The sequence below is a fragment of the Anabrus simplex genome, chromosome 2, assembly GCF_040414725.1.
Source record: "Anabrus simplex isolate iqAnaSimp1 chromosome 2, ASM4041472v1, whole genome shotgun sequence".
Lineage (NCBI taxonomy): Eukaryota > Metazoa > Arthropoda > Insecta > Orthoptera > Tettigoniidae > Anabrus > Anabrus simplex.
Window position 1 is genome coordinate 1,184,765,892 of NC_090266.1, and position 22,781 is coordinate 1,184,788,672.

General features: G+C 38.5%; 1 protein-coding gene across 1 annotated transcript in view; it reads left to right on the forward strand.

Moving 5' to 3' along the window:
- The window catches only part of LOC136863394 (glyoxalase domain-containing protein 4), a 97,875-nt gene that overhangs the window by 19,012 nt on the left and 56,082 nt on the right, over positions 1–22,781 (forward strand). The window contains exon 3 of the mRNA XM_067139803.2: positions 14,281–14,546. Within this exon, the coding sequence (XP_066995904.1) occupies positions 14,281–14,546 (266 nt within the window). The remainder of the gene's footprint in view (positions 1–14,280; positions 14,547–22,781) is intronic.

Consider the following 22,781-nt stretch of genomic DNA (forward strand, 5'->3'; position numbering starts at 1 on the left):
GTTTTTTGTCACACACATTTTACTTTTATTGAAAAGTTTTTCTCTATTTTATGTGTTTCATTTCATCTAGCTGCATAGTTTGTGAACTACAGTAAACTGAGCAGACACGGCAAGAACCAAATTTTAAGTTGGTCGGATGAATCCGACGAAGACAATTTAGCAAGTGAACCTGGTGCTGTGTCTGAGTCTGATGGACAAACGGAAGATGAAGGCCATGACAGCAACTCAGAACAGTTTGAATGTGAAGAACCCAACAACCCAACCATGGCACCTCATGAAGAAAGAAATAACTTCCAAACTGTAAGTGGTCAGCGTTTAGCTAATATTTCACACCAAGGACCTTATTTATTGGGAAGGGATCTTCTTACTAAATGGAACATGCATGAGCCTACATTCTCAAGAACTCCAAGGCAAAATATAATAAAAACTTTGCCTGGTGTCATAGCAGTTGCTCGTAACGCTAAAACAGCATGTGAGCCATGGAAATTATTTTTTCCTGACAATTTAGTAGATGATATTGTACGATGTACAAATGAACAGTTGATGCTGACGAGTCAGAATTGTGCAAATGGTGCTAAGGAATATCCTCAAACTGTTTTTTGTGGAATACAAGGTTTTTGGGTGTTTTTATATTTGGGTGGTGTGAAAAAAGCCAACCATTTGAACTTGGATGAGTTATGGGCAGATGATGGTTCAGCTGCAGAGCTTTTTGTAGCAACAATGTCAAAAAAAGTGCTTTCGAACACTTATCCAGACTATAAGGTTTGATGAAAAAGGAACAAGACCAGAGCGTCTGGCTAAGGACAATATAGCACCAATAAGACAAGTTTTTGAGGCGTTTGTAAAAAAAAGATGCCAGGAAACTTACAGTGTTGGGGAGCTTGTCACCCTAGATGAAATGCTTGAGGCATTTAAGGGGTGATGCAAATTCAGACAATATATAGCTAACAAACCTGCAAAATATGGGATTGAGATCTTTGCACAAGTTGATGCCAGAACTTTATTTTTACCAATAATTTAGAAATATATCCTGGCAAACAGCCACATGGAGAATTTAATGTCTCTAATGATGTAGTTGTAAAACACTTAACCAAGCCAATTGACGAATCTGGATGAAATGTTACCATGGATAACTATTTTATGAATATTCCTCTAGCCAATGATCTATATGTAAACCGTAGATTGATTGTTGTCAGCACTCTGCGTAACAACAAGCCCTAACTGCCACTAGATCTCGCTACTAACCTACGTGATCGCGCAGTAAATAGCACTCTGTTTGCTTTATCAAAGGACCCTAACCAATGCATGGTTGCATCTTACATCGCAAAAAAGGGAAAACATGTCTTGGTTGGCTCAACAATGCACAAACAAGGACTTATTGATGAAGATTCTGGTGACCAGCTTAAGCCAGAAATGATCACGTTCTACAACCTAACTAAAGGGGGGTGTTGATGTGGTCGACCGCATGAAAACTGAATACTGTGTCACCAGAGTCAGCAACAGGGGGCCGCTGACAGTGTTCTGTTCTTTACTAAACATTGGAGCCGTAAACGGCCAAATAATTTTGAAGGCCAACACAGACACACTTTTGCCTAGACAAAAGTATGTCTGAGCTAGCTAGAGAACGTGCACTTCCTCACATGACAAGACTCCCATCATTGACCGATTTGTCGGTTACACTACGACAGAAGATAAGATGTGTTGCCAAGGTAACAGACCCAGAACCTCGTCGTGAAGATGGACCTAAAATTGGATGTGCTTACTCTCCACTACGGAAAAGCCGTTTCACTCAAGCCAGATGTGGTAGCTGCCGTCATGCTGTTTGTAAGGAGCACACTGCAACTACAGTAATCACCTGCTTCCAGTGCCGTGAACAAGAAAGAAAATCCACAAGATGTTCAAGAATAAAAGTACAAAGACTGTTTCATAGGCCTATAACAAGTTTGAGACTAATCATCTTTCTTATATTCACCCTCTGTGGGTGGAGGACGCAGATGAAGAATACACCCACGGTATCCCATGCCTGTTGTAAGAGGTAACTAAAAGATGCGACCAAGGGATGATCAAATTAGAACTATGATACTACTTATAATTAGTACCACCACGCAGGGAACACCATGGGTCGCTTTTACTTGCACGTAGTACCACTATATTAGGTACACAATAGGTTTGTGATTAGTAACGACAGTGTGTGCTCAGGATGCATTTTACAGTACTTGTGATTCGTACCACTATATGAGCGACACCACGGTTCTGCCTTGCGTATGATTAGTACCCACTATGTGAGGAACACCACGGGATAGTGGGAGTCTCTGTGGTTAGTCCACTTATGTTAAGAACACCATAGGTTTGCGTTGCCTGTAAATAGATACACAATGTGCAAAACACCCTAGGTCTGTGTAACGTGTGCGCATTACATACCTGTGAGTAGTACCTTAATGTGTGGAATACTGCGAGCCTACGCTACTTTTGATTAGTACCGCAACATGACAAATACCATGGTTCTACTTTCCTAGCGATAAGAACAATTATGAGGGTCCGATAACCTGGATTTTGGACCCGTTTAGACTACAAGCATCATTGATTCAGTATTGTGCTTTAGAAGCAGTCCTTTGGTCAGTAATACTTGTAACGTGTTCAAATCGCTTACCTTATTTTTCTTCTATGCTCGAACCAAATGCATCGTTTCGCGACACGAACTGTCTGCCTTCACGCCTGCCACTTGACTGTCTGGACTGTTTCATCGCTCCACGCGAGGCCCTGTGACGTCATCGCTTCTCGCATGTTCTACGACGACCTTGGTTCCGTGTATATACGGGCTGCGTGTGCTTGTTCGATGATGGTGTGGATCAAATGTTGTGATAGGCAGTGGAAGCTCTGGAAGTGTGCGCGGCTGGCCCGTGTACATACTGGTTTTAAAAGTTCTCCGTTCAACGTACTGGGTGAGCGGACTTCATATTTCTTCTCATATTAACATTCATTCTATTTTGCCCTTTTCTTCGGCTTGTTAATTGGAATCCGAACTTTAGTCCTTTTTTTTTAAAAGGGCATTACGAAATTGTCACTCTGGTAAAATTCTAACTCCGAACTTGAGATAGAAAAGTGAATCGAGAATGTGGACTGGACTCGTGATGTGTGAACTTTGCCTTCCATTCATGTGATGTGGGAGCTTCGCGGCCTGATCAGTACTCTGTCTCCTTATCCCTCCTGATTTTTCTTCTTTCTTCGCCTCATTGCCCTCCTTTTGCCTTTCCCTTCCTTTATTATTTTTGTCCTTTTGTTTACCTTTGTTATTTAAGATGGTGTATCACGGTCTGCTAACCCTTTTATGATCTATCTACACTAGGTAGCTTCAATGTTCATATGTTTTCCTATATGGTCTAAGCTGAAACACGAATCTGGGGGATTGTGGTATTATCTTGCAAAGTACTCCTTTTTTTTTTTGTATTGTAAACCTCTCTTCAATTAAAATTACTGCCAATTGTTTTTTAACTATCTTATTCCGGTTCATCAAATGGCCCTCCTATGGGAGCTTGTATGTAAACAAGAACATTGATTTGCTCAGGTTTAACCTTTTCACTTGAATTTGTACAAGTCAAGATATGTGTAATTCACGGGGCATTTACCCCTTGGTTGTACCTCAAAGACAGTTGTAATTCTCGGGGTTTTTATCCCTTGTTGTAACCAAAGATAATGTCGATTTTTACGGGTCATTTTACCCTTCGTTGTAATTGTGTGTGCCTATCTAAACTAGATTATTGACCATTGAAATAGTCTCTCGTGATCTGTTTTATATCTTTTTGGTGGATCTATATCTTGTATTTTTGAAAACTTTATTCAATATATATGTTATCTTTAAAAAAAAGAATTCTGTGCTTTGGGAGTTCTCTTTTCTGGTATTCCTTTCCTATGATTTAACATGCACTTACCACGATAACTCCTTGGGTATGGCCCACCATTAATGTTTTTTTGAATGTTCCGAAGTACGGCTTTGTGTATTATGCCTTCCTTTGCGCTCCGCTCTGCTGTGTTTATTGCCTTGTGAGTTAGAACTTGTATACTGGAGTATCCTGCCTCTTACGCATTGATCTTGAGTTTGATACTTGCGAAAGCCGTTTCTATTAACGCTCGGCGATATAGTGGAATCGACCTTTCATTTTTGATCTCTTCTAAAAGGGAATTGGTAAGCTCTGGCCACAAGTGTGAAACTTCATGACATTTTACAACAAAAGTGTACCTAACATACTATGGTTTCATGCTAGTTTCTGGGAAAGTGAGGCATTGTGGGTCTGATCCACTGATTGTTTTAACTTCATATCCATCCATCCATCCATCCATTCATTCTTCGTCCACACGTTTTGAATTCTGGTCAGTGGAGGATTATGGTTTTTTAATTGTCCTTACACTTCATGCCATTAGTGACCGATGACCTAGATGTTAGGCCCCTTTAAACCACAAGCATCATTTTTTATATTTCCATTTTATAATGTGTTTTCAATGGTCCCTTTTTCAAATTTTCAAGGTTTTTAAAAGGCCTATTGAAACATTTTTCTTTCTTCATAATATTAACAGTAGTTGTTCCTAATAGTTATCTACATTGTTTGTAAAATAAAATTTGGTTTTTATAAGTTTCTAACCTGTTTTTGATCATTTTTAATTTGTTAGATTGAACCTAACACGAGAGTAACGGTGTAACACCAAATAGCGAGAGTAATCCCGGGTTAAGGCTAAGGCCACTTCTTTTCCACTCCTAGACCTTTCCTATCCTGTTGTCGCCATACGATCTATTTGTGCTGGTGCGACATAAAGCAAATTCTTATTAAAATAGGTTTGAAAGTACTGTAAAATCTCTATAATAAAGTATTTACAAGAGAATTTTTAATGGTACTACTATTTGAACCACAGGTTCTGTGTGAAATGCATGTAAATCTGTGGTCATTGCTGAGCTTCATTATATTATGTTTACCAGCACATTGTATATTTCTTGATCATTTTTTAATATATGTTTCTATTCAAGCCATGTGTTTTTATTCATTCACATTGTTTAAAAAAAGTAATGTTACTCTACAGTGGTCATATACTTCATTGAAGATCATTTCACGTTTTTACTTTCTCATTCTAATTTTGCCGCAGAAATGAGGAGAATTATCCGTCGGGGTTTCTGTCATTAGGTATGTTGTGAAATTTTTTTATCTGGCCTCTTGCTTGAATGGTCAGTATGGTGGTCTTCGGTTTAGCAGGCCTTGGGTTCGATTCCTGGCCAGATCAGGAATTTTAATTTTTTCTGCTTAACCCAATGATTGCCAAGATCCAATGTAAGCCGATGCTCTGTGAACCGTAAAACTGCCACGATCTGATGAGATCCGATGCCCGTAAGGGCTGTTTTTCAAATACCGTTTGTTCAGGTTTAATGCAACAGATGACTCGCGTATGCAAGTTCGCTGATCCATGGTTTCTCTAACTACAAGTAAATACCATTTTCTCTGACAAAGAGAATATAACATTCCTATTTTTTAATTCTTTGACAGGTTGCCACGTACTGGCAGTGTTGTGCACCACGAATTTTGCGTGGCAAATTTGTTTGACGCGAGGTATTGCTTTTATCGTGTTTTTGCGTATGATACTGCGAATTTATGTAGGGTAAGATGGTAAAATATTATTCAGAACACTTATGTTAAAAATACATTCAGGCTATGTTGTTAGGAAGTGACAGTCGTATATAAATAAATGTTTTATTGCACACAAATGTGCATGGACAAAATTCTTATGAGCAATCGTCTGTACAGAATTTTGTTAAGGATTTTATTCTCAGTTTGCACTTAAGTACGTGATAGCGTTCACAAAGTTCGCCGCATCTTTTGCACCTGCATTCCGGACTTGGCTCATGGAAACTTGCTTTAATACACAGGCATTGGTGAAACCCATGGACTGAGAGTCTTGTCACAACGTGTTTCAACTCATAACCTCCCTGAGTCCAGTTGCAGTTGATCATCGCATCACATTGGTAAAAGTCCCACCATATGCTGTCCCTTTTTTGTTGAAACTCTTGTAGTAGTTCCTTGTACGCTGCGGTGGCCGGGAGCAGTAGTTTCAAATGCAACTCTTCCACAAAGAATAATTCCCTCGACAGTTGGTATACGAGGCGTAATGGAGTGTACTTTGATAGGCAAACTACTTTCTTTAAATAGAATGCTTTTACCTTCTCTATACTATGTAATTGCCTCTTTTCAAGATATGTCTATATATTATTTAATCTATAGGTGGCTACAGGACTAACCTTAAGATGAAATAACTCGATGGCACATGAAACGGAGCGATGGCTGAATTTTATGGCAGCATTTAGTTGGACGTTTACATGTAAAGAGAACACATTCCCCAGTGTTTGAAAAGTGACTCCTAGGTACTTAAAATTTGTGACTGACTTCAGTTGCTGGTCATTGATAAAGAATGTTCCCCGTTTTCCTCCTTTTCTGAAGGTCAAAGACAGTCTTATTTTCATTTAACCTCAGCTGGTTCTCTTCTGCCCATTTCGTAACGTTATTAAAAGTAGTCTGCAAATCCAACTGGGAAGTTGACGTCAGAACCATGTCATCTGCATACATGAGAATATTGACGTTTTCTGAATCTACTCTTTGTACAATATCAGCTGTGGCGGCAATGAAAAGCAATGGGCATAGGAGGTCGCCTTGAAGGACGCCGATGGTTTGAAATATCGGGTGTGACTTGGTGATGCCATGACATTAACATGTATGTGAAATAATTATTACTATGCAAAATACTAAATCAAATTTGCAAAATTAATTACAGAAAGTGGAAATTAATAATTCGTTAATTTTTTTAACATAAAGGCATAAGCGCCAAGAAAGTAAATCACAGGACATGTATATCAATATATCGTGAATCATCAGAAAAAATTTCATCTATATAACTTCAAGACTGAGACGAGTAAAAATGTTTTAGTAAGACCTTACGTTTTACCTTAATTTAGTTGGCAGTTTTAGCAGTACAACATTATTTTAGGTTGGTAGGGTAAGGGTTAATTCCTCTAGTTTGGGGCTGGGTGTTTCTTTGTCTGTCTTAATACAAATATTTCCTTAATTCTGGTCACCTCAACACATACAACACAGCACACTAGAAACCACCCCAGAAAAATGGAATAATGAATGCATTCCTTCAGGTAAGGTTGGCATCAGGGAAGGCATCTGGCTGTAAAAATGGGCTAAATTCATACAATGTGCCTTCACCCTGTAATTCTGAAAATGCCAGGATGAAGTGGCTCTTCCCTGTCCCAGTGACATACAGTTAGTTATAGTGAAAACCATTTCTTTTCATTTTTGACTTAGTCCACAGATTGAAGAACCTCACAGTTATTTTTTTTAAATATACAGTTTGATTACTTTGGCTCTGACTTCATATAAATGAACATTGCGCACTCCATGTGTCATTGCATCTGTTTTTGAACAGTGATCATTCTGTATGGGAACAATCACCATAGGCTATCAATTTTTTGTACCATTTTTGAGGTATGAGATGGTTGGTAGCCTTGAAGATGGTTTTTCCTTATTTTTAGATCAGTTTAATATACCTTAAGACCATTGCTGCTACCTTCCTAGTTCTATCCCTCTACTGTCCCAGGGTTGCCAGAAACCTGACTACTTTGTGAAAAGTATTCACTAACATGTTTTACAAGGTAATGTTATGCTTTGAAAACTTGTCACTCGTTCGTTCCTTTCCATTAGTTAATCAGCTTTTCCTGCATCATGCTGTATAAACTTTTTTGCTGCTTTGAATATGAGGACCTAGTGACTTTTTGAAATTGTGTTGTATATTTTTAAAATTTGTATAAATAATGTTAACAATCATAGCTGATATATTGTGGATCACTCACTGTTTTATGACATTTTTCAGGTTTAAAAATGGTAGAGTAGACTTCGAAATTTAAAAGAAAATAAATTAATTTATCAAATTGAATAGTTAAAAAGGATTATTCAAATTTATTACTCATTGTTACATTTCAAGAGGTCTGTAAGTTGCTGATGATCTACACACATTCCTTGTTGTTTATCAATCTTGGAATCACTACACTCAGTTGAGTTGTGGAGAAATATATTTACTTGTGAAACTGAAATACAATATGACACATGATTGTGACCTCGCTGAGGGATCACGGTTTCACTGTGCATGAAGAGGTCTCTGGCGTAGCTACTGACGGGAGTAACAGGCGTATTGACATGATAGCCTTTCAACCAGCTAGCAGGCAAGGAGTAATCTTAGATCCCACAATACACTTAGTCTCACATTGGCCAGGCCGAAGAGGTGGACACCGAAAAGAAGTCAATTTACCAGCCAACTGTAAACTACTATTAAGATAAATATCACCTAGACAATATTTCCGTCCATGGACTCGTGATCGGAGCTCAAGGCACAATCCCTAAATTTCTTGTACAGCTATGGGATTCCCTCGGTCTCAGCTGGACACGACATCGCTATCGCCGCAATACGAGGTTCAGTGACCGTACTCCGCAATCATCTATATAACATCTGAAGAACCGTATTGCAAATTTATTCCTGAGCCTTGTGGTGATTTTTCTTCCTGGCACACTAGCAAAGTCAGCAGTAACTTAGAAGACAACATACTGTGTAGTCGACATACTTTGTCCTTGTGGCAGCCTCCGCATGGGGGAAGTTGTAATAATAATAATAATAATAATAATAATAATAATAATAATAATAATAATAATAATGAATTGATATCTAGTCATCTCTGCTTATCATCGATATACTGCCACAGTACCTCACAGTAGGAGGGGGAGAGTGGTGTCTGATCACACCATACCAAACAGGTTGAAGTTAAAGATCATAAGAGCTGCTCTGTTTGGTGTAGTATTGTGCTAGATGCTACAACTGTAAGCGGCTCATCGGATGTTCAGCTATCGTTCGTCAGTAGAAGTCTAGATATGCCATTGGAGGAGAGGATACTTGCAGAGTTCTGTGCAGGATGTGGACAGATTGAGTGGTGGCTCTAATCCATTCTGGAGGAACATGCAATCCTACTGCATAATGAAGTCTGTTTAGTTGAAGACTTGTCAGCACACACTTTTATTGTCCCGTCTGCAGCTTATACTGCGACCTTGTCTAGTTCTACTTCCGTAACCTTGAAATCAAATTTAGTCTAATCATTGTTTCCCTGATATACCCTTGTCTCTCTTATCTCTTACAGCAGTCTCTCTCTCTCTTAGGTAATGCCTTCACCTATTCATATGGCAAGTCCCTGTCATAAAAATCAACTGTAATGGAGAATTACTGCATCCATAATTTTTGTTCCTTATTTGGCCTTGGTTTTCATACAGATGTGAAAGTTACATAATTAAGAGGAAAATATTGTTATGCTGTGCATTATAAAATACAGGTACTTACACTAGTGACTCTGCATGCAACAGAAGTTCTATTCCACTAAATGCTAGATTAAAAACTGTAATCATTTTAAGTACAGTGCTATAATTAAATACTTCCTCTACGTTGCGTTGGAATATTTTTATATTTTTCTCCACCAGATTCTGTATGGATTATGCCAAATTTTGGATTACTGGGATTCTGCTGTAGATTCAGTCCTTGACTGTACAGTAAATCAAACAAACACAAAGTGTTTCCATGAGTTTTTTTATCCTTTCCTTATAATTTCTTCAACCAAAATGTTTATTAAAACAAAACAGTATCAAAAGTTGTCATACTGGAGTGAAAATATGAACACACGAGAGGTTGCACCCGCGGCAGTTTGCCGCACTTTTTAAATATTTGTTAATGATTTCGTTGATAGCCGCTGTAGGGCTTAGGGCTCTCGTTTCATCGCTCGCCCCCCTCTCTCTCTCTCTCTCTCTCGCCTGACGTTGATTATCGTCACTGGGTTGCCTGTTGTGTTCCAGAGTAGTTTGTTTTCTTTCACTCTCGCATCTGCTGCAGCAAATTGCCTTCATGTAACCCCTTGCGTAGTGCATTCTAACATGACTGCATTTCCAGGAAAGTTTTTCAAGTAAAGTTCATGAGGTTTATGGTGGTTTTCAGTAAAGTGTGGTGCTGTAGTTTTATCTTGAAGTGTGACCGAATCATTCATTGAAATGTAGAAATGCAAACATTGAGGCAATTTGCTCACGTGCGATATCTCGCTCTCTTTAAAAACTCGTGTAATTTTACTAGATGTTGCAAAAAAATTCATTAATTTTTTTTTACGTTGAGAAAATATTGTTACTGGGTAATTATGTTAGTACTAGTTAAAGGCACTTAAACAGGGTACATATTTATATTCTTATCAGAGCATTCACCGCCAAAGGAAAATGGCAGCTCATTGAAATATTAAGCGTGAGCAATTTGCCTTCGCGCAACCTCTCGCGTTCTAAAACTGGTGTGACGTCTCGCGTGTTAAACTGATAACTCATTCATATTTACATAAATGGGCAAAGTGAGACCTCCCCAAGGTGGATATTTGGAGTCTAAATCAGAGGTTGTTGACTACCCTATTGGGAGATACGACTGTATAGTTTCAAGTGCAGCAGAATATCAAAACAAAAAATCCTATCCGTTCTTCGCCTTTTATCCCCACTGGGAAACTTCTTATGGGGGAGGGAATGGCATTTTCAGAATCCATGCAATCCATTTTTCTGAAATATATTCAGAAATCATAGATTTTCAGTTCAAAAATAATAAAGGTGTTCTTTAATCCACCTATTCATTAATTTCCACTTACATTGGTTACATAAACAGACTATCAATTAAATAGGACATGTTTTGCCCTCAATTTAGGACATCTTGAGCCTAAAAACAATCTTCATGAGTACACCTTATATTAATATGGAAGTTAAAAGTTTAGCCAGTTACTAAAATTCAGTAGAAAAAATGTGAAAAATGATACATTATACAAACATGATAATGGAAACACTGTCAATGATTAAACCATAAACTATTTTGTCAGAGACTGAAACTTATTCCATTAAAAATTCGAATTAAAATTGTTAGTGGAATACCGAAGTGACAATGACATAATGCCAACGACATGAGAGCGTGAAACACAACACAAAAATGAATGTCGTAAATATAACATGTTCAAGGCCACTGATGAAATCGTGAGCATAAGGTGAACTGAAGCATCAGTTGAATTATTGCAGGAGGGGCCCTTAGCACCGGTAGGCAATATTGTCTGAGACCATGTCGGGAAATGTCAGTAGATACTGGAAGATGTTCTATGTTGAAAGCTGTCATTTGCTATCTACTGTTGTGTTGGTAGCCGCCCTTGTGTTGGTTCTGAGTCTCGTATTATAACAGAGGCTGTGATCATTGACGATCATTGTATGTGATGAATATTCTCAGTTTGCAGTGTAGTGCTCTCTCAATAATCCACCATAAAATAAAACAAACTGAAACAGGCCTCCAGAGCAACATTCTCATTTTTCTACTTAAATATAAACACTGTCCTTGCTTCTTGGAAGCACGGAGGTACGTGTGATAACGTCCCTGTGGCTATTAAGCTATGATGTCGCAGACAGAATCATCTTTAAAGACTCTTGTTAATACTTGATCTGGTCCTGGTGATGATGTCTATGGTGACACTTTTCATAGCGGCGATACCTTCGTATGTAGGGATGTTGAGCTGGTAGTTCTCGTCTTGTGTTATTTGTTCTGGTTCTTGCAATGCGCTAATTTCAAATTCATCTGTGTCTCTCCCATAAATTTCTTCCTGGACTTTGTTTCAGTGAGTCTGGCTAATTATGTTGATTGGTTTTGTATCAACTCCAAATTCCTCTAACATTATAGTTATTATTAAGGTTAATTGTTTTGCAAGTATTTCTTTGTAGTTAAGTAGAGGTGGAAGATACGGTTTTCGATATTGCCAACGGGAATTTTGCATTGTTCCCAAGAACTCTTTCGACTACTTTCCTTATTTAATCAGGGGCTGGTGACCTAGATATTAGCATCATCATCAGTCTTGTATAATTGTGGTACTGAAATTGTGTTAGCTGAGATAGGTATATCTAACTTGTCTCTTTACCCTCTCTCTTTTAGATCATCTTTCAGGATTTGATAATTTTCCCATGCTTTCTCTGGATGTTGAAGTTAGTTTTCTTCAAGTCATAGGAATTTTTCGCAGGATGTCATGGTCCCAGAAAGGTGTCAGTTGCTTTCGCTAGGCCAGCGAAGGAGAAATTGCCAGTGTGATTGTGGAATTGGTTTTTTCCAGTTTTCCATGTAGATCTTGAATGAGCATTGTGAGCATTTAGGAGAGCCAATGGTAGATCTTGCGCTGCCTCTTTGGTGGAACATGTCCTAGGGGGTGGAATTTTGACACTTTATATTTTGAGAGACTAGAATATGCCTTTGGATGTCAAGATGGTTCTCCCGATAATGAATGGTTACACCTCTGGCTCCAAGAAGTGTCTTCCACACACCAAGTGAGTTGGGTGTGCAGTTTACGTCACGTAGCTGTGAGCTTGCCTTTGGGAAATAGTGGGTTCGAACCCCACTGTTGGCAGCCGTGTAGATAGTTTTCTGTGGTTTCCTATTTTCACACCAGGCAAATGCTAGGGCCATACATTAATGGCGGCCATGGTCGCTTCCTTCTAGACCTGTCCTATCCCATCATTGCCGTAAAACCTCTTTGTGTCGGTGCAGCATGTGTCTTCCATAGTATGTGCATTGTGTTTATAATTAGGTTGGTCAACTGAGTGTGGTTCTCCATATTAATTGGCATAGTATGTACATTTGAATTTTCATTCATGTTATGTGTTTAATAGATGCCAGCATATTCATGATATGTACAAATAATTGCCCAAGAATTTCTATTATGACTGATAGCAAGGTCAAAGTTTGACTGAAGTCTTTATCTGTCCAACACTTCTGTTACTATCACAGTGTTGATTTCAGAAGGTTTGACTCACTAAATATCGATAACATCTGCACTATGGCACCCATAGGTAATGTCATAAACAAATTATGTAGTGTATCAAATAATGCAATATTCACTTCAGAACACCCGTAAACAACATATACGTTAAGGATAAGTAACCAAAGGAATGCTATTTTAAGCTTATATAACCATAAAATCTATTAAGAGATTGGAGATTTCAATCCTTGTGAGCAAACTATGCCCTTACTGGCGAGATGTAGTGTTTACAGTGCAGTATGTCTTCCAATATGGGCTACAGCAATTTGTTACTTTCATTGACCTGTCTCTCATCCTTTGCTTTGACAATATGAAAGTGACCGAGGTATGAGTGATGCTAGTAATATAATTCCTTATGCAGCCAGTCCCTGTTATCAATGATGTGAAAATATCGCTCATAGGGTCGGTTGGTGCATGCATTTCACTGGGCTTGGCAGACTGATGTGCAATAGCAACTTCTGGCTCGGTGAGGAAAGCAACGGGAAACTACCTCATTCCTCATTTCCCTAGTATGCCTCTTCAGTGATGTCTAGGCTATCTATGCTAGCTTTTGTGGAGCTGTGGAGGATCAAACCAGCCTTCAGGCTGAATACCCAACATACATGAGCAAACTCATTCACCACCTTCAGAATTGCAAAGAGTTATTACACTTACAAAAGTGGTATGCATGTATATATAATACTAAAATTTAGAAATCTGTGTTGAAACTTAAACCCTAGTCTTTGATTTTAAGATCAGATCATAAAAGCTGTACTCATTCAAACAATGTCTTGAAGAAGGTGAGGTTTTAGTTTGTCATGCACTCCTTCTCATGTTTCATCGATGGTGTATTAAGGTCTTTTCCTTCACTGTTGCTGGTACAGTTGCAGATACGAGTTTATCACATTTCAGGATGCTTTTTTCTCTACCACAATTACTGTTTCAGTCCACTTCACCTATTATGATACAATTTCATAACTTTTTGGTGTTCTCTTGATCTTCTTGCAGAGCTGAAATTTAGTAATTTATCATGCAATACAAGTTATTTTGCATCCGTTGTGTTGGTTTGGACATAACTCAGTTTGCTGCAATATGCACTTTGGGTGTGACAAGTTCTGCAGCAGTCCCAGATCTTCTTCACCTTTTAACATAAGAGATTATGACGTTAGAATGTGTGTTTTCATGAACTGTATAACAAATTCAAAATCAACTCCTGGCCCTGAGAAAATTTTGTCATCCAGGACCTGGTCCTGAATATCTTTCTAGCTATAATGAAATGTGGTGTTTCCTCATTGTATGAAATGACCATACAGTTAATTTTGTGGAGTATAAAATAGCCTTGATTTCATTTTTTTTGTTTTTGTTTACAGGCCGTATGATACTAGATGGAGTAAAACAATGGTTGGATATGGACCTGAAGATACTCACTTTGCTATTGAGCTGACATACAACTATGGAATATCATCATATGAAAGAGGCAATGATTTCATTGGTATAACCATTCAGTCCAAAGAAGCTATACAAAGGGCTCAGCAAGTTGGATGGCCTATTAAGGAGGAAGGTGGTTTGCATGTTGTTGAAGCACCTGGAGGTTATAAATATTATTTGATATCTGAATCTCAACCAACCAATGAAGGTAAGTTTTTTATGTATGTACGTGGGAGGTAGTCGATTTTTGAGCATTCTTTTTTCTTGTCTGAATTGAAGTTACATTGAACAGGGCAGTGATCATGTGGGGAAAGTGTATCGCTTGGACAAGTAGAAATCGTATTAAAAGGTTTATACTGTCCTTCCATCCGGCTAGGAATATGGTACATTTCTGGTACCGGTTGGCTTTCATGAGAGGCGTCTGTACAGCCTCTTGTGAGCCCCAGGTATTGATGTGATGTAGGGGAAGTGGAACCCGTAATAATTTTTTTACAAGGTATTATTCATTGTGGAAACTGAAAATTACTTTCACTGTTCAACATAATACCCTTTTAGTTCAGTGCACTTATGTTGGTGTTTTACAAGCTTTTTGATGTTTTAGGCAAGAAGAGATCCTTTCGGATGGATGCGCAGTAACTCAATCACTACCAACCTAACCTCATTGTTGCCCTAAAACTTCCTTCCTCTCAGCATATCTTTCATTGAATCAAAGACATAGAAATCTGATGTGAAATTCAACATTGGAGAGTGATGTTTTTACTAAAGCTGCAACTACTCGGTTGTTACACCAACTGTTGCCCTAGCAGTATGTGATCATACTTAATATTGCGTTCTTACATTTGTTTCTGTATTGATTACTTATGTGGTGATCAATCTCTATAGGTTCCAGCTTCACTAAACAAAAATCTCACAACACTTCACCAACCTTTTGATTTACTGTTACATTATTTGCACCATCTTCTCAAACTGTTCACCTAGTTCCTGACAGTTTGAGGTGTGTCAGTATCCTATATTGGGTGCTCAAGGTTCTGTCTATGCATACATGACATTGATAGAGATTATTCATAGGATTTTCAGTAACAGCTTTTCCTGGTTTCCACTGAATGCATTTTAGGGTGGTTCTTCTAATTTTTACTTTTTTCAGTCGGCTTCTGGAGCGAAATATGGTCCACAAGACTCCCATTGTTAAAGGTTATGGCAGAACCATCTATAGTTGAAAACCAGTAGGTACAATTGGCAATGCTGTACCCATCCATCAAGTGGTGGACAAGAAAAAATGAGGCGTGTCTAACTTTGAATGACATTTTGCCCATATTCACTAAATTTATACAAGCACAATTTTGAAGTAATGTTACCTTTTTTAATTAAATATCTGTAGTTTTGTTGGTAGAATACTTATAAAGAGAGTTTATTATATGGAATTGTTTTTTTACATTCATATACCTGCCAACTTTCCCTATTTAGGCGGGAGACTCCCGATTTTCGACAGTTTTTCCCGCCTCCCGATTATTCTATCTTTTCTCCCGATTTTAGCTTATCTTTTGGTGAACTTCAAACATTTGTTTTCAAATCCCCCCATTTCAGTTTTTTTACGCCAGTGGCCGGAAGTCCTTCGCTTATTGGCCGCTTTCAAACGAAATATCGAAGTTTATTAATTTCGAGAAATGTGCGCGAATGTGCGATGTTTATTGAAACCTGTATATCGAGACACGTATATCGATTGTCAATCTCTTGTTCTCGCGTGCTATGTTTGTGTTCGTTCACGTCAGTCTAGTCGATTCCATCCTCTTTGGTTAACCTTAAGGTTACCTAAAGTTGATGATGCCCTTAACAAGGGGCGAAAAATGTCCCTGAGAAGTGCATATAGTATTATGTAGATTTCATCCACGTAGCACGTGGCTTGTATTGAATAGGTGGTGATAATAGAATAAATTATTTTTGTGATAATTTGCTTATGCAGTTTTACCGTTCCGACTACAATAAATTTGGTGGTGATGGTGATTAAATTTTGAAGATTATAAGAGTGAGGAAAGTCATGAAGGAACAATCGCTTGAATAAAAACACAAGAGGGAGTCGTGAAAGAAAGGATGACTCGCTTTACATTAAATGCTCTAATATCACAGATTCGGAAGAAAACTAAATGTGAAGGCCTCCAATGTAGAAAGCTCATAAAATTGATCAACAATAACATTACATTGACTATTGTTTGTTGTGATGTGCTTTGTGTATTCTGCTGCCATTTATCTACGATAGACGGGATTACTGCTGCGTTTCAAGTATAACAGCCTGTTTGAATATTGGCGAGAAGAAGCTGGGGAGTGGGGAGTTAGATCTCTCTCTCTTGTTTAGCATGCCATTCTTCTGGTTCATAAATTTTCTGATACTACTGGTAAGTCACACACTGGATCATCATAGTATTCCAGCTATTCGATCCCTACTCTGAGGTAGTGATTTGAATGAGCAGTGTGCACACTTAAACAGAATAATTACACAGGAGAGTTCGCAGCTGTCTGCAGCCTGGTCATTCTAGCTCTGAAACTTTGAACTGATAGATTGACACTGTAGTACTTTTCGCTAAAAGTGAGAAAATGTGCTGTTTTCATTTTATCGAATATTTCGTATGAAAGCATTGCTTTTAATCGCGACATTCATACTGGCGTCGTCGTAATGACATGTTAACTTCAGTTGGGAAAACTATAAGGACAGTCTTTCTGAGAATTCCGCAGCGAAGCACGGGAACATCAGCTAGTTATTTGATCCAAATAGCATTGCGCTTCGCATAATTCCGCGGGCGCTTGATGCAATATATTAATTTTTGCATTTCTAAGTAATGGCATCTGAGTGCATGAATGATTCACACATGTGGAGCATGAGTTCATACTATTTTCGGTAGGCTTATCAGGTACCGATCATCCCACTCACGTACTTCCTGTGAGGGAATAGAGATGTGTAATTTTTAGCCTTTTAGCCTCGTATAGCAACAGTCGGGCTTTGAGACAATAAGTCGTATAAATATATCGTAGTACTGTGTTGCGCAAGACATGTAGAATAAGCAATTTTGACCAATTTTATCTCCTGATTTCTCCTGATTTTTCCTGATTTTCAAATCAAAATCTCCTGATTTTTGGTTTTGTAAAGTTGGCAGGTATGCATTCATATAGGCTTATATAGTGGACTCTGTATTTCATATACTGTACCTAGTACTTTAAGATCCGTAGCACCTATAACGAAGGTGATAATTTCTTGATGTAAATAATAAGGTACACTTCTGAATTTTGTTTTTGAAGAAGTTCAAGAGAATACATGATATTTCAGTAACATGATGGTTAAGTCTTTGTATTGTTGTTCATTATTGCTGCTCTTCATTCAGATATACCTCTGTTTGTACACAGTCAAATGAAAGTTAATAAACAAAATTTGTATTTCAAGTCTATGGTGTAATTTCGAGAGAAGTTGACAAAAAATTTTTAGACCTCTTCCTCATTTCTTCTACATTTAAAGGCAGTTTAAATTTCAATCACTCATACTGGAACAGGTGGGCTAATGTTTTAAGGGGAAGGAAATTGACAGCCAGGGGGTCTATTCAGGGGCAGAATTCAGGACAGGTATCGGTGAGAGTTGCTCCAGATAGAATGGCAGAGGGAAAGTTTTTTTTTTTTTTGCTAGTGGCTTTACGTCGCACTGACACAGATAGGTCTTATGGCAACAATAGAGGGAAAAGTAGAGTAGAGGATAGAAGAAGGGAGGTGGAACAGTCATGCGACGAGGAAGTAGATTCTGCAGCCATCAGGAGGAGAGTGGATCAAATGAGGTGGGAGGAGTGTGTGTGGAGGAATTAGAACAAGGGTAGTGTGTTATCCAGGAATTAGATTGACATATAATGTGGGGGGGGGGCAGGAGGGTAAGGAGAAGGTGGTAGTTTTTCACGTTGGTACCAACAATCTAAGTCAAGCTGGAATAGGTACCAACATAGTTAGGAATGTGTGGGATCTGGTTAATGCAGCACAAGAGCAGTTTAAGGGAGTGGAGATTATCAGTGGGATATTGACTGGAAGGTGATTGGGGGTTTAAATGAGACTATGGAGTGGGAATGTGGGGAAACTGGGGGTAGATCTTAATGGATGGGTAGAAGATAGGGATCTGTGCTCATGCGGACTTCACTTGAGCTGCAGTGGTATGTGTAATTTTGGAGGTTTGTTTTTAAGAGTTAGGGAGGTACATTCAGGGAAACTGGGTGGATTAGGGAGGAAGCAGTGATGAGTACAGGGAGCTGGAACTCAAGTAAGGATGACATAAACTGTTAGTGTCCAACTGTTGAAGTATTATAGAGGAAGGGATAGAATTAAATCATTTAATTGATATGTATTTACCAGATCTAATGGTAAGAGTCGAATCATGCCTCAGAAACAATATTATGGATGGGAAAAAAAAAAAAATCTCATGGAACTGGAGTGTTTACAGTAGAGACAGGATAGGAATGGCAGGCAGGGGGAGTATTCAGACTTGTGAAGGAAGTATTTGTAATCTACAAAAAAAAGTTAAGGATGAGAAACATGAAATTTTAGGTGTAAGGCTAATCTCTAAAGATAATTGGCAACTTGTTCTAAATGTGTTCAGACGTAGAAAGGGTAGCTCTGATGCTGGTGCAGAATTATTTTATAAGCTATGTGAGGAAACACATGGAAAAAAACATGATTGTTAGGGGTCTAATAATATTTGTCAAAATAACAATGATTTTGTATGAAACATTCTTATGCAATTCATTATGATAAAATGTGAATTTAAATACTTAACTTTCACATTTGTCAAATCTATACATGTTTCGATCCTAATTGGATCATCTTCAGCATATTGCTAAAATTTGACATATATCATAGTTTAAACATTTAAAATTGAAGCACTCATTACAAGAACATTCAAGTTTTTAAAGACATGTTAAAATCATCAGTGTACACTGTTATCCACTTGTCATAATATCCTCTTGATGTTTCATTAGATAAATTGTCTGGCTCCATGGCTAAATGGTTAGCGTGCTGGCCTTTGGTCACAGGGGTCCCGGATTCGATTCCCGGGAGGGTCGGGAATTTTAACTATCATTGGTTAATTTCTCTGGCATGGGGGCTGGGTTTATGTGTCTTCATCATCATTTCATCCTCATCACGACGCGCAGGTCGCCTACGGGTGTCAAAAAGACCTGCACCTGGCGAGCCAAACCCGTCCTGGGATATCCTGGCACTAAAAGCCATACGACATTTCATTTTATTAGTTAAGTGTGCTAACTGGACTAGGCAGTATCTGATTATTAATTGATGTTTTGTGATTTAGTTTGCTGCCAGTAAGGATTACCATAATTGCATATGTCTCGGTGGTATAATTGCCTCGAAATAGAAAGTTAATTGAATGCCAATGAAACACAAAAGTGCAGCCTCGTGTTTGTGAGTAATAAAGATGTGACTAACCTCTTTGCCCACTTGTACGTTATGTTTATGTGCGTGGTCCTGTGCACACTAACCCAGTTTATTATATGCTGTAGGTTCAAGGTCTTGAGGAGAAAAGGTGAACCTTCTGTTATACCCATTAGAATGAGCTATCACTCCAATGGTGTCAAGTTCTTTCTTTATGTTGGAACGGGATATGTTATGTTGAATGTCCTGTAAACCAAGCTATAAAATGAGGCTTTTTTTATGGGAATTTGGGTGGATTGAAAGTTGTTTGATGATAGTATTATTGGTTTGTGTAGGCTTCCTGTAGATATATGAAAGTAGTGTTGATTTCTTGTGACTGTTAAGTCTAGAAAATTTAGGGAATGGTGGGATTCTGATAACTGTATATGGGAATTCAACTTGTTTCACTCGAGTATAGTTTGGCTGTTGGGGTCTAAATATATCTGAAATATATAATAGCTAAAATTAAAAACCAAAATCTACTCTTATTAAATAAAAGAAGCAGAATGACAGTTAATCAGTTTTCACCTTCAACGACTATTCCATATACCAAGTAACAAACTTGTTTGAAAAACACAGGCTAAGAATAGTGTTCAGGTCAATCAACAACAATCTTTCTCATTTCCATAATTCGGGGTCTGTAAATAAATCATCCAAGTTTGATAAATCAGGTATTTACAGACTACAGTGTCGGTCTTACTTAGCAAGTTATATAGGGCAGACCGGGAGGAGATTTAACACCAGGTACATCGAACATTTTACTGCAGTCAAACACAACAGGCATTCTGCCATGGGAATACACATGCGCGTATCTAACCATAATTTTTCCGATAAAGATAAGGACTTGCAAATGATTGAAATTATGAAAGAGACCTCTGCTCAATACCGCAGAAATGTTTTATATATCTATGGATCAAAGAGTCAATTTTAATCGCAATCTGAATGAATCTATAGAGAAAAAAAATCCTCTATAGCTGCAGTCTCTTAAATGCGGCCAGTGTCTAGCATTCGGGAGATAGCGAGTTCGAACCCCACTGTCGGCAGCCCTGAAGATGGTTTTCCGTGGTTTCCCATTTTCACACCAGGCAAATGCTGGTGCTGTACCTTATCAAGGCCACGGCTGCTTCCTACCCTCTCCTAGCCCTATCCTGTCCTCTCGTTGCCATAAGACCTATCTGTGTCGGTGCGACGTAAAACAACTTCCAAAATAAAAAATCACTCCCCCACTCTGTCACCTACCCTCCACACCACAGCCAATCCAAAACAAGTCACCGCTCTCTCTTAGCTTGTCAAAATCGTCTAGCAACAAGCTCAACACAGTGCAACTCCAGCTTTCTTAGGGGCAGGATTAAGAGAGCGAGGGTCCGGCCCTGCGGTGTAGGGGGCAACGTGTCCACCTGTTACCCGGCGGCCCTGGGTTCAATTCCCGGCCGGGTCGGGGTTTTTTAAATTGTAAATGATTAATATCCCTGCCCTGGGGACTGGGTGATTGTGTTGTCCTTAACGTTCCTTTCCTCACATTGAACACCTTACACTTCCACAATTCCAGTTACACGCAGGTTCATGTTATATGATGGAAGTAGGGGGAAAATCTCTATAGGTCGACGCCCTGAACAAATAGCATTAAGAAAAAGACAGAGCGAGGAGTAAGGGAGTAAGTGCTATCAAACCACTCTCCAATAATTAAAGACTGAACACACATCAGTCTTCATATCTTTTTTCTCCACAGACATCCACATGTTTTTTAACCTATTTGATGGTTCGACTACGAATAAATGAATCAAATCAAGGGTTCACATGTTTAACATATATCTTTTTATCTATCGTTACATCCACATCATCGCAGGAACTTTATTAGATCTTCAACCACAAATTTTTGCATAATATTAAAAAAAAACTGCTTAAAATTGTGCATACATGCTCAATTATTGTGACTTACACTCTAAGGAAGTCATACAACTTATGTTAAGCATTTTAAGTGTATTTTTAAGGCATATTCTGTGTAAAATGTGTGATAATCCTGATACCTTTTCTATTTTATGTACTTGTTTGTACTGGTGATGAATCCAAGAGAATCAAAACTAGTCTTCATTTATTAAAAATATAAATGATACACATTCCATAAAGTGTTGAATGGTGGAACTTCTCTCGACTGATTACTATTATTTACATTTCATGGCTAATTAAACTCTGAACTGGTCATTTATAGAGCCTACTAGCTGATTTACCCGTGCTTCGCTACGGGATTCTCGGAAAGACTGACTTTGTGGTTTTCCTAACTGAAGTCAATATAGGTCATTGCAAAAATGTCAATAGGAATGTAGCGATTAAAAGCGATGTTATCATATAAAATAATCAAATGAAAAACTGCACATTTTCTCACTTCTAACGAACAGTACTACGGTGCTGATCTAACAGTCCAAAGTTCCAGAGCTGGAATGACCAAGCCGCAGACAGCCGTGAACACTTCTCAGCCATTATTCCGTTAAATATGCACACTTCTTATTCCAATCAGTGCCTCAGAGTAGGCATTGAATAGTGTGTTACGTAGCAGTAATATCGGAAAATTTATGAAACAGAGGAATGGCATGTTAAGGAAGAAAGTTACCTAACTCCCCAGCTACTTCCCACCAATATTCAGGCGGACTGTTACACTCATACGACTGGGCGAGTTGGCCGTGTGTTTAGGGGCGCATAGCTGTGAGCTTGAATCTGGGAGACAGTGGATTCGAACCCCACTGTTGGCAGCCTTGAAGATGTTATTGCGTGGATTCCCATTTTCACACCAGGCAAATGCTGGGGCTATACCTTAATTAAGGCCAAGGCCGCTTCTTTCACACTCATAGTCCTTTCCCCTCCCATCATCGCCATAAGACCTAACTGTGTCAGTGCGACTTAGGGCAGGTTTTAAGAAAATGCTCTCTATGCAGCTGTAACTATCGGAAATGAGTGGCAACAGAAGACTAAGCACATCACAACAAACAATGGTCAATGTAAT